This window comes from Planococcus citri, chromosome 5 (genome assembly GCF_950023065.1).
Source record: "Planococcus citri chromosome 5, ihPlaCitr1.1, whole genome shotgun sequence".
NCBI classification, from domain to species: Eukaryota; Metazoa; Arthropoda; class Insecta; order Hemiptera; family Pseudococcidae; genus Planococcus; species Planococcus citri.
In genome coordinates this window covers 31403324-31416002 of record NC_088681.1, presented here as the reverse complement: position 1 = coordinate 31416002, position 12679 = coordinate 31403324, and the positions used below count along the sequence as shown (strand labels likewise).

The following is a 12679-nucleotide window of genomic DNA, read 5'->3' as shown; positions in this document are numbered from 1 at the left end:
AGCTTTCAAAAATTAATATGTTGAGAAGTGAAAAAAAAGTTTCTTTATCCAGGGAGGACGGAGGAGTTTATTTTTTCTGATTCAAACTTTGAACATTCTTGAATTTGAACTATAAGTTTTTTATTGGGAAAATAAGAGCAAATAGCCCGAGCGAAGCGAGAGGGCAAAAGCTCTCAAAAATGTGTAATTTAAGTTCTACAAATTCGATACATGAGCCATTTTCTACAAAATATTTTTTATGAGTGGCACTTTTTTATATTTTTCACTACTTTAACTACTGACTTTCAAAATCACTACCTTTTCACTACTTTTACTACCCAGTAGTCATCCTGTCTATATACGTATGTACTTCAAAGATTTTTCCATCAAATTTAATCCTCCCAAAAGCAATCACCTTTAAACTTCTCCAGTTTGAATACCTATCTAAAGTCGCATGCCTTGATTTTCTTCAATAAGTAATTTTTTTTAAATCAAACTTATTTCATTTTAGCACGTCTTTTTTTCTAGTTTCAAAAATGCGTGTTATCAATATTTTCATCTAGGAATATCAGATGCCTCAGGAGACTTGATTTTGATTTATAATGCTATTCGATGGCATAAATGGAAAAAATAGACGATCCATTTGTGACATGAATAAATACCTTCTAAACGTTCGCTTTCCAGCAAATTTTGAGTTCTAGACAGCAGTCGACCTTACTCAGTTGAAAGCACTTCAAATTTTATCCGCCGGTTTGTCTCGTTGTTTAAAGATTCAAGTTGACGCTTCTTCATGTAACGAAACAGTACGCTAGTTTTGCCCAAACTAGCACACCAGGTACCTCAATAGACACATCGCACCGCATAATTTAATAGGGAAAGGTTTATTTAATTGAATTGTACACCATGGGCCAAATTTAGCACTCTTTCCGCTATACAAACCAGTTTTTGTCTCTTTTTTCTACCTTTTTTTTTCTTCCAGTAAAACATATGTATTCAATTACATTTTGCAATCATGCTGCTTCACTCGTTAACCAAAGATACAATCCCTGAAAACCGGTTTTTTCGCGTTCAGAAGCGCCAACATACGTTGATGAAAAATGATTCGCGATTTTTGCGTTATGTTCAAGCATAATAGTACTTATGTAACGAGTAATTAATGAAAATTTAAAATAGTTTTGAATGTTTGATGAGGTATAGTACAGTGGTTAATTAAGTACCTGAAAACACGAATATCGCGATTGTTCAACGATAAAATTACGAGTATTTATTTGCACAATCAAACGTTTCTGGCAATTTACTGATACCTACCCACACCTTAAGATAAGCGTATAAGCATCCAAAAGCTATACATATGATGTAATGTCATAAAATTGATTCAGTTGTTCTTGATATGCATAACCGTGCGCACAGTTGGAAATAGTATCTTTATGGAATCAAAAATGGCAAAATCAAGAGAAACTTTGAACCAAGTTCTATCACTCATGACAGGTAAGCTCTTCTTGATTCCTTATAAGTTATTATAAATTACGAGAGTAATTTCATCATTTGGTTAACTCGTGACTTCGACTTGAATTTCAGTGGCTTTTAACGAACTATCGATGGGCTTGGCCGTAGGTTGGTTAGCTCCAACTTTAATCGTATTGAAAGACCCAAAAGGCGAATTTAAGGCAACACTGGATGAAATTTCATGGCTAGCGTGTTTAGAGTTTGTGGGTGAAATTCCAGGAGTAATTTTTACCGCATTTGCTCTCGATATTTTCGGAAGAAAGATCTTACTCTGTTCGCCAGCATTTGCATTTTTCTTGATGTGGGTTATCAATGGACTCACCAACTCTATGCTGGTGCTTTGCGTGACTAGATTCTTTTTCGGAGTTTTTGCCGGCCTCAACGACGGTACAAATTCTATCTACCTAGCTGAGAACAGCTCGCCGAAAATTCGAGGTGTATTTGGATCCGTGTGCATCGCTCTCCATTACGTCGGCCTTCTTGCAGAGTATGTAATCGCTGCCTACTTCTCGTATACTATTACTGCGATAGTGAACGCAGTCATCACTTTCGTAGCTTTTTTGTCAGTGATATGGATGAAGGAACCGGTACAATATTTGCTCATGAAAGGAAAGCACGAACAAGCGAAGAAAAATTTCATCTGGCTACGCGGTGGCAACGTCAACAACGATGAGATGGAATACGAATTCGAACGAATCAAACAGAACGTTCAGTCGGAGAATTTGAAAAAATCATCGTTCAAAAAAACCATTACATCGCCAGCCAATTACCGAAGTTTATTCATCGTCGTCACTCTATACGTATTGGCCGGATGTACCGGATATTTTCCAGTTATGACCTACGCTTCGATGGCCTTTTCAGCATCGGATATCCTGACACCTAACCAGTTCACCATATTGTTCGGATTGACTCAATGTATCGTCGCCGTCTCTTCTTCTTTCTTCGTGAAACGTTTCAGTCGTCGAAGAATCATTTTGTTTTCTTTTTCATTAATCGCCGTATGCCATGCTACAACCGCCGTTCTCTATTACGTCAACTCTAATGTCTCGCAGATTCCATACTTTCCATGGTTGATTTTTGCATCGATTACGCTTTTTTCCTCAGTGTACGCCGCTTTGTACCCGGTCATTTTTGTCATACGAGGTGAACTATTCCCATTGAGTATCAAAGCCAAAGGAGGCTGTATTTCAATGGCTACTTGGGCAGTGTCCACTACAGTAACTACTAAAATTTTTCCTCATATTAGCGACGGTTTCGGTATAGAAGGTAATTTCCTGTTATTTCTAATTTTCACTGTGATAACGATGCTGTTTGTGTACTTCTTTTTACCCGAAACAAAAAACAAATCACTGATCGAAATTCAAGAAATGCTTGAAAAAACTAAGTAAACAGTACGTCTTTTGGAAGAATTTTTCGAACAAATTATTCGAAAAACAAACTGAGCATGAATTATTACCGCCAAGAAGAATCAAGTACCAAATGGTTCACACAAAAATATGAATTTTCTACATCGGATTGTAAGCGATAATAACGGGCAGATCACGTACCCCATTTTCAAACTTATTCCGGATTGGAGGAATTCAAAATTTTTACTGTTTTTTCTGATTCGTCAATATTTTTTACTGGGTACCAGCTGGACACCTTTGAAGCCCTTGAAAAAATTGGTGGAAACTGGAAAGTATTAATTTTATGCTATAAAATTTGGTTTAAAGACGTCTCAACACAGATATCTGTTATGATTTTTTTTACGATTATTGGGCAAATAATTTTTCAACTGCCTTTTTTTTTAAATGTTTTATTTGTGCAAAAATATATTTGTCGCTCTATTTATTTTTCTGTCATTCAATTTATTTGATAGTCGGGCTTGACGTTTAAACCACCTTTTCTGTCGTGTAATTCACTTTTTCAGTCGTAATGATAAATCATGCCCGTTAACCTGTTAATTTCATGCTCATTGAAACGCAATTTGCAAAAAATGGCTGCCACAGTAGGGCACAGACGAATTTCAAAGTTGCATTCCAATAAAATTTTGAGTAAAAAATGAACCGTTGCGGAATTACTCAAAATTGACCTTGTGACCCATCAAAGTAGCTTGAAATTTTGCGAGAAATCGAATTATTTCGACGAAAATATTTTTTTAATATTCCTGAACAATTTTAAGCTACGAAATTCAGTACCTGGATGATTTTGGGAATTTATGAAAAAATGTCACGCGACATATCAAAATGGGTTAACATTTCACTAGAAATCCAAAAATTGGGACGAAAATTTTTATAAGAGATTTTTGGAGAATTTAAAGCTCAAAACTACGTCATAATTTTCAAGAATTTTTGAAGAATTTTCAGGCTTACAATTAGTCATGATTTTCAAAGATTCTAAAAAAGTATCGTGTGACCAATCAAAATGGGTTAAAATTTCGTGAAAAATTCAAATATTGCAATGAAAATCTTACTAGAGCACGTTTCAAGAACTTTGAGCCTAAAATTACGCAATGATTTCCAGTGTTTTCAAAGAAATGCCATGCGACCTATCAAAATGGATTAAAATTTCGCGGAGAATTCAATTATTTTGATGAAAATGTTTTTTGAACATTTTTTAAGAATTTTGAGCCCGCAATGCAGTCATGATTTTGAGGAATTCTGAAAAAGTATCGTACGCCCTGTCAAAATTGGCTAAACTTTCATGAGAAATTTAAATATTACAAAGAAAATGTTTTACATCATTTTTGAAGAATTTAGAGCCCTGAACCACGTCATGATAGGTATCAGCCTAATTCACATAGGTACTAAGGAGATACAAGTGAAGCATATGTTTCCAAAACGCACCAAGTCCATTTTCAAAGATTCTGAGGTTGCAAGGCCATCTAGCATAAAGTTGCGGCCCAAAATGGCTGATTTTTGGGTCTTGGCTACAACATTTATCAAAAAAACAGCCAATCTGGGCCATTTCTACGTTTCCAAATTGTATACTAAGTACCATGAATTTCTTATTATTATTTTTTTGGACTTAGTGCGTTTTTGAAACATATTATGCATCAAGTATTCTCAACAATGCTATACGAATGATACTAAATAAATATGAACTATAAGAGGGGAGGGGGCAACTGGGTAAACGGAGCACGCAGCAAGTAATTTGTTAACTACAACAACGTTGATTAAAAACGATTCGAGTTATGTTCAAGTACATACGTACATGTAATATGTAAGGAGTAATCAATTACCATTTGAGATAGTTTTAAAAATCAGATAAGATATACATACAGTGGTTAATTACGTACTCGAGACTATGAATATTGCGTTTGGTAACCGTTAAAAATGTACCAGTATTTATCTGCACAATTAAACATGTCTGGCGCGGCGATTCGTTGATACTCACACTTTACAAGATAAGAATAAAAGGATCCGAAAGTGATCTGATGTAATAAATTGATTCAGTTGTGTATGCTACATACGCGAGAGTTCAGTTCGTTTGCAGTTATTTTTGAAAACAGAAAAATGGTAAAATCGAGAGAAACGTTGAACCAAGTTTTATCACTTATGACAGGTAAGCGTTTCGTAATACCATAATTTACTAAAAAAAATCCCATCATTTGCTTAACTCACGGCTTCAACTTAAATTTCAGTGGCTTTTAACGAACTATCGATGGGCTTGGCCGTTGGTTGGTTAGCCCCGACTTACATCATATTGAGAGACCCAAAAGGTGAATTTAAGGCAACACTGGATGAAACTTCGTGGCTAGCGTGTTTAGAGTTTGTGGGTGAAATTCCAGGAGCAATTTTCACCGCATTTGTACTCGACATCTTCGGTAGAAAGATCTTAATCGGTTCGGCAGCATTTGCATTTTTCTTAATGTGGGTGATCAATGGACTCACCAACTCTATGCTGGTGCTTTGCGTGACTCGATTCTTGTTCGGGCTTTTTGCCGGCCTCAACGACGGTTCAAATTCTACCTACTTAGCTGAGAACAGCTCACCAAAAATTCGAGGTGCATTTGGAACAGTGTGTATCATCTGCTATTACGTCGGTTTACTCACTGAGTATGCAATTGCTGCCTACTGCTCGTACACTGTTACTGCGATTGTGAACGCAGTTATGACCTTTATATTTTTTTTATCGGTTATATGGATCAAGGAGCCAGCACAATATTTGCTAATGAAAGGAAAGCACGAACAGGCGAAGAAAAATTTCATTTGGCTACGCGGAGGTAACGTCAACAACGACGAGATCGAATACGAATTTGAACGAATCAAAGAGAACGTTCAATCGGAGAATTTGAAAAAATCGTCGTTCAAAAAAACCATCACCTCACCAGCCAATTACCGCAGTTTGTTTATCGTCACAATTCTTTACGCGTTGAGCGGAAGTACCGGATATTTCCCGGTTATGTCCTACGCTTCGATGGCCTTTTCAGCATCGGATATCCTGACGTCCAACCAGTTCACCATATTGTTCGGGGTGACTCAATTTATCGTTGTAGTATCGAGTCTTTTCTACGTTGAACGGTTCAGTCGTCGAAAAATTATTTTATTCTCTTACTCATTGATCGCCTTGTGTCATGCCATAACTGCTGTTCTCTACTACGTGAATTCCAGTGTCTCCGAGATTCCGTATTTTCCGTGGTTGATTTTTTCATCGATTTCGCTCTATTCGGGTGTATATGCCGCTTTGTACCCGATCCTTTTTGTCATACGAGGTGAACTATTCCCATTGAGTGTGAAAGCCAGTGGGGGTTGTATTTCAATGGTTACTTGGGCAGCAACCACTACCGTAACTACTAAAATTTTCCCTTATATCAGCGAAAGTTTCGGTATAGAAGGTAATTTCTTGTTATTTTTGATTTCTTCCGTGATAACGATGGTATTCGTGTACTTCTTTTTACCAGAAACGAAAAACAAAACACTGATCGAGATTCAGGAAATGCTTGAAAAGACCAAGTGAACAGCACATCTTTGAAATTTTTTTTGAACGAAACATTTGAAAAACAAATTAAATGTGAATTATCACGCTAAGAAAAATTACGAAGTGTTTCTCACAAAAATAGGAGTTTTCTCCGTCAATATTTTCGACTTTAAAGTGATAAAAAATGAAACGAAATATGAAACGTTGAAAAAAAATTTCTGCTATATTGGTTTAAAAAATTGGAAAACGAAAAAACGAATTCACCAAGAGTAAATTGTGCTAAAAAATACTCAACTTTTAAAAAAATTCAACTACCTATTTTCAAAGTCTAGTCATTTGACGTGCCTATCTACCCACTTGTTCCAAACTTTATGTACATATTTATCTGTAATCAAGCATTGAGGGTCATAAACTTTATACGTAAACCTTTTTTCAATATAATTTAAACTTTTACTGAGCATTTATTTTTTGAAAACGTAGATTCTATTCAAGAGGACATTGAATTTGAAACACTCAATAAGATGAAGATATTGATACCTTAAAACTCGAGCCTATTCAGGGGGAAAAAATCTAGGACCCCTGAATGTTGTATGTATTTTTCCAAGCTGAAATCAACACGTTCTGGTACCACTTAAAAATTAAAGAGGTATCAATTCTTGGATTCAAGTCGACAAAATGCAGAAACTCGAATCCAATTTTTTGAAAGCTAAATGTAGGATTATAATATCATATTTCTGAAGCATTTTTCAGGCCTCCAAAGCCTACTTTTCTATAGGAAAAAATGAAAAATTGATAAAATTGAAGCAGAAATCTATTACTTAGTTTATGTTCTATTTTTGATCTTTCAAGCCAATTGATGGAAATTTTGAGCCCTTTTGGAGCTCTCAGTGGATTTTTAAATTTTTCTTAGTTTTGAAAAAAATTTTTTAGGAAAAAGAAGCAGAAAATGAGTTTAGCATCTTTTAGCACAGTAGGATCAAAAAATCTGCTAGAGGTCTAGAAAGACTCGAAAACAACAACAATAGATTTGAGGAGTCAAAAATAAGGCACAAATCAAATTTCGGATTTCCATCACAATTTTATCAAGTTTCGATGATCTTCAAGAATTGGGCCAAATCGGAATCTTTAAAAATCCACTTTGACTTCAAAAATGAAATTCAGGATTATAAATTTGGTCTGGTGGTGTGGAAAAAGAAAATGTGAAATTTTGTAGGTACTGGTAGTTATTCATATAATTGAAAAACTCTGACAGACGGTTTAAAGCTAAGAAGGAAGTGAGCATGTAGAATTGTAGAGATGAAAAATGAAAATAAAGATTGAAGAGTTTTTTTTTAAAATTTAATAGAGGTTAACAAAAAGTCATGGTCAAATGACCTCAACAAGATATAGGAACAAATTTTCAAATCAATGTTCAAATTCTTCAATAAGAGCTCAAAGTTGAAAAATTTTTCAATTTTTTTAAATTTCAGGGTGTCTAACAAAATCTGAAAACTAAAAAGAAGGACTTCTGAAGGACTTTGGAAGGACCTTTTCCAAATTAAAAATGCACCTACTGACCCCCCTTCATTCATTTTTACAAAATTGCCAAAAAAAAATCAAAAATTTATAATTTAAAAAAAAAAAATTAATAATATTCAAAATAGACCTGATCTTGTCTAATGACTACCAAATCCAAAAAACGAAATTTCGTACTTTTTTCGTATTTTTTTCATGCAACATATTTTTAAATTGTACTTCGTCACGCCTCACGTACCCTCGCTTACTTTTTAGACATCAAAATTGAGTAAAAGGGAAACTATTTTGATAAAAAAATTTAATATCAGAGATGGTACTTGAATTATTTTTCTCAAAAAAATTACTTTAGTAGGTAACCAAAAAGTAATCAAAAAAGTGACTAAAAAGCTTCCTCCCCTCCACACCAAGATTTTTTCCAACCAATTGGCCAGATGTGGTTCGAACCATTTTTTAAAAAGGGAAGTTGGAAACAAAAATGTCGAATAAAAAATTTATTTGATATTTTTTCATTGATTGGATTATGTTTTTGGAATTTCTCGAGTTAATTTTTCCATTCTAGGAAATGTTTGAAAATTGTTGTAGTAGAATTGCAATCTGACCTAGCGAAGCGAGGGTGAAAACTGTGAAAAACTGATAATTCAAAACGTAAAACATCATTTTTTATGCAAAAAGTTGATTTTTATAGCTTCAAAATTTACAAATTTTAAAAATTTTCAGAAAATTTCAAATATATTTATTCATCATAGTTAAAAACATGAATGAACGCCCGAGCGAAGCGAGGGCAAAAGCTTTAGAAAATTCACAACTCCTGAGTAATAAAACAGCATTATTTTTGATTTGAGGAGTCATATTTTTCTACCCTTTAATTTCGGACAGAGAAAAGAAAAGAAAATTGATCTAGCCCGAGCGAAGCGAGGGTGAAAGCTGTGGAAAATTGATACAATATGAGACGTAAAAGAACACCATTCCTAATTTTTATTAAATTTTCATTTGGAGTTCTTAAAATGATTGTTCTCTCCTTCAAAATAATTATGATAATTTTACAATTACTTCCATGAGATGGTATAATTATAGTTGAAATCTAATTTTATAATTTACATTTAAACATGATGAACAGATGGTGAGAAAAAAAATAAAATGTTGAACTCTCACAGAAGGGTTGGGCATTGACATATAAATTTAAAAATTTTGTACATCGAAGAAAAAAAGATGAACCATTTTAATGAAATGCTGAAGATTTATCCGCAAAAAAATTAGCCCATACCGAAAAATGAAATAAAATAACACCATTTCTCTACAATATTGAAACAAAAAAAAAAAAAAAAAATTCTCCAATTATTACACGTTGTTGGCAATTCGGAACACGGGTGATACACATATCTCAAGATAAGCATACCAGACTTCATTCAAGTGTCTAAAAATGATACGATACGTACAATAAAATTGATTCAGTCGTGATCGTTACATGTACAAGTTTAACCTTACTAATCAATTTGCAACAAGTAATTATTTTAATTTTTTACCAACCAGAAAAAATGATGGCAAAATCGAGGGAAATGAACCAATTCTTATCACTTATGACAGGTAAACCTTTGACGCATATGATTATAGTTTATCATTCGCTTAACTCGAGGTTTCAATTTGAATTTCAGTGGCTTTTAACGAACTTTCGCTAGGTATGGCGATTGGTTGGCTAGCTCCAACTTTGATCAAACTGAAAGACCCAAACGGTACTTTTAAAGCAACGTTGGATGAAAGTTCATGGTTAGCATGCTTAGAATACGTAGGCGCAATACCTGGAGCAATTTTCACCGCATTTGCACTCGATATCGTCGGTAGAAAGATTTTACTGAGTTCAGCGGCGTTTGCATTTTTCTTAATGTGGGTGATCAATGCCTTCACCACTTCTATGCGAGTTCTTTGCGTGACTCGATTCATTTTCGGAGTCTTTGCTGGTCTAAATGATGGCACAAATTCAACCTACTTGGCTGAGAACAGTTCGCCCAAGATTCGTGGTACATTTGCGACCGTATGTTTAACACTTTATTACATAGGTTTATTACTCGAGTACGCGATAGCTTCGTATTTTTCGTACACTACTACCGCAATTGTAAACGCAGTCATTACGTTTATGACATTCTTGTCGGTGATATGGATCAAGGAGCCGGTACAATATTTGCTTATGAAAGGAAAACTCGAACAGGCGAAGAAAAATTTCGCCTGGTTGCAAGGTGCTAACGTCAACAACGATGAAATCGATTTCGAATTCGAACGAATTAAACAAAACGTGCAATCGGAAAATTTGAAGAAATCATCGTTCAAGAAAACCATCACAGCTCGAGCCAATTACCGTAGTCTGTTCATCGTTATAACTCTTCATGCACTGAGCGGATGTACCGGATATTTTCCAATAATGTCTTACGCTTCGATGGCATTCTCAGCATCGGATATCCTGACACCTGACCAGTTCACCATATTGTTCGGTGTGGCTCAGTTCATCGTCGTCGTATCAGCTTCTTTCTTCGTCGAACGTTTCAATCGTCGAAGAATAATTTTATTCTCGTTTTCATTAACCGCCTTATGTCATGCAACAACCTCTGTCTTGTACTACTTCAACTCCAATGTCCATCAGATTCCGTATTTTCCATGGTTGATTTTTGCTTCGATTACGCTATTCGCGGGTGTAGACGCCGCTTTGTATCCGGTTATTTTCATTATAAGGGGTGAATTATTCCCATTGAGTGTCAGAGCTAGTGGAGGTTGCCTTTCGGTAGTTACTTGGTCGGCTACTACTTTCGTAACGACTAAAATTTTCCTTCATCTGAGCGAAAGTTTTGGTATAGAAGCTAACTTTATTTTATTTTTAATCTTCACTTCGATGACGATGGTATTTGTGTACTTATTTTTACCCGAAACCAAAAACAAAACCTTGATTCAAATTCAAGAAATGCTTGAGAAGACTGAATGAGCTTTTTGATAAAGTCTGAAAAGTTGAATGTCTTATTTTCTCAATTGTTTTGTTTTCTTGTACGTGAATTTAAAATTTTTTCGATCTTTTCGTAATTCATCCTGAGTCCTGTTTTTTTACTCAGAATGAAGGTATCCACTTAATTTGATCAAAATCTTCCAACATTTTTTTTCACGACCCTTCCAGCTACTAGATTGCTTTCAATAGTGCAAAACCAATTTTTAAAAAATTCCCAGTTTATAATTCAGCATTCCAGATGCAAAATATCTCAACTGCTCAATGTTAAAATTATACATTTAAACATTCATAATACGTTGTAGGGAATACCACCAGTACCTACTCCTATACTTTGAGATAAGCGTACCTACCTTCCAAAAAAGTACCCATAAGTAAGTGATAAATGATGCAATAAAATTCATTCAGTTGTAATCGTTATAAGTGCAAGTTCACATTGCGGTAATTATTTCAACAAAATAATGGTAAAATCGAGGAAAACATTCAACCAAGTTTTATCACTTATGACGGGTAAGCTTTCATGATTCCGTAAGTTTCTGAAATTATTTTTTTCATTTTTTGAACTCATTGAACATTGATTCGACTTAAATTTCAGTGCTTTTCAACGAATTATCGTCAGGCATCGCCATTGGTTGGTTGGCTCCCACTTTGATCGTATTAAACAACCCAAATGGTGTATTTAGAGCAACCTTAGATGAACGTTCGTGGTTAGCTTGCTTAGAGTACGTAGGTGCCATACCTGGAGCAATTTTTACCGCATTTGCACTCGATATCGTCGGCAGAAAGATTTTGCTGGGTTCAGCAGCATTTGCATTTTTCTTAATGTGGCTCATCAATGCATTCGCCACCTCTATGCTGGTTCTTTGCGTGACTCGATTCATATTCGGGGTCTTTGTAGGCATCAACAACGGTACCAATTCCACCTACTTGGCTGAAAACAGTTCGCCGAAAATTCGCGGAATATTTGGAACCGCGTGCGTTATGATTTATTACGTTGGTTTACTCGTCGAGTACACGATAGCCACGTACCTCTCGTACACTGCGACTACGATTGTGAATGCAGCTATCACCTTTATAATATTCTTGTCGGTATTTTGGATGAAGGAACCGGTACAATATTTTGCTAATGAAAGGAAAACTCGAACAAGCGAAGAAAAACTTCATCTGGTTACAAGGTGGTAACGTCAACAACGATGAAATCGATTTTGAATTCGAACGAATCAAACAAAACGTGCAGTCAGAAAAATTGAAGAAATCATTGTTCAAGAAAACCATCACTTCTCGAGCCAATTATCGTAGCCTGTTCATCGTTATAACTCTTCATGCACTCGCCGGAAGTACCGGATATTTTCCAGTAATGGCTTACGCTACGATGGTATTCTCAGCGTCGAATATCCTGACACCCAACCAGTTCACCATACTGTTCGGAGTGGCTCAATTTATCGTAGTCGGATCGAGTTTTTTCTACGTCGAACGTTTCAATCGTCGAAAAATCATTTTATTCTCTTTCTCATTGATCGCCTCGTGCCATGCCACAACTGCTGGTCTCTACTATGTCAATTCCAACGTCTTCGAGATTCCGTATTTTCCGTGGTTGATTTTTGCATCGATTTCGCTTCATGCGGGTGTATATGCAGCTATGTACCCGGTCATTTTTGTCATTCGAGGTGAACTATTCCCATTGAGTGTCAAAGCTACTGGAAATTGTATTTCGGTAATTTTTTGGTCAGGGGGTTCCTTCGTAACTACTAAAATCTTCCCCCATCTTAGTGAAACTTTTGGTATAGAAGCGAATTT

General features: G+C 35.3%; 3 protein-coding genes across 16 annotated transcripts in view; 2 read left to right on the top strand and 1 right to left on the bottom strand.

The window, feature by feature from the left end:
* The window catches only part of LOC135846646 (liprin-alpha-1-like), a 132818-nt gene that overhangs the window by 39025 nt on the left and 81114 nt on the right, over nucleotides 1-12679 (bottom strand). The gene's annotated exons all lie outside the window — the stretch shown is intronic.
* Nucleotides 1-12679, top strand: part of LOC135846650 (facilitated trehalose transporter Tret1-like) — a 50197-nt gene that overhangs the window by 23295 nt on the left and 14223 nt on the right. Inside the window, exons 1-3 of one of the 8 annotated variants that reach the window (XR_010558997.1) lie at nucleotides 6420-9483; nucleotides 9552-11392; nucleotides 11478-11617. The exons of 2 other annotated variants lie outside the window; for them this stretch is intronic. Coding sequence is in view for 5 of the 6 variants with exons in the window: in XM_065365869.1 (XP_065221941.1) it covers nucleotides 4926-5028; nucleotides 5108-6423 (1419 nt within the window). In the remaining variant the exon portion in view is untranslated. Of the gene's footprint in view, nucleotides 1-4644; nucleotides 5029-5107; nucleotides 9484-9551; nucleotides 11618-12679 lie in introns of those variants that run through there. 5 more of the 8 variants (XM_065365869.1, XM_065365874.1, XM_065365871.1 and 2 more) reach the window with 5 other exon arrangements.
* On the top strand, nucleotides 1095-3010 carry LOC135846655 (facilitated trehalose transporter Tret1-like). Its single transcript, XM_065365880.1, has 2 exons — nucleotides 1095-1467; nucleotides 1558-3010. Exons 1-2 carry the CDS (start codon nucleotides 1407-1409, stop codon nucleotides 2871-2873), a joined length of 1377 nt encoding a protein of 458 aa, XP_065221952.1. The 5' UTR covers nucleotides 1095-1406; the 3' UTR covers nucleotides 2874-3010.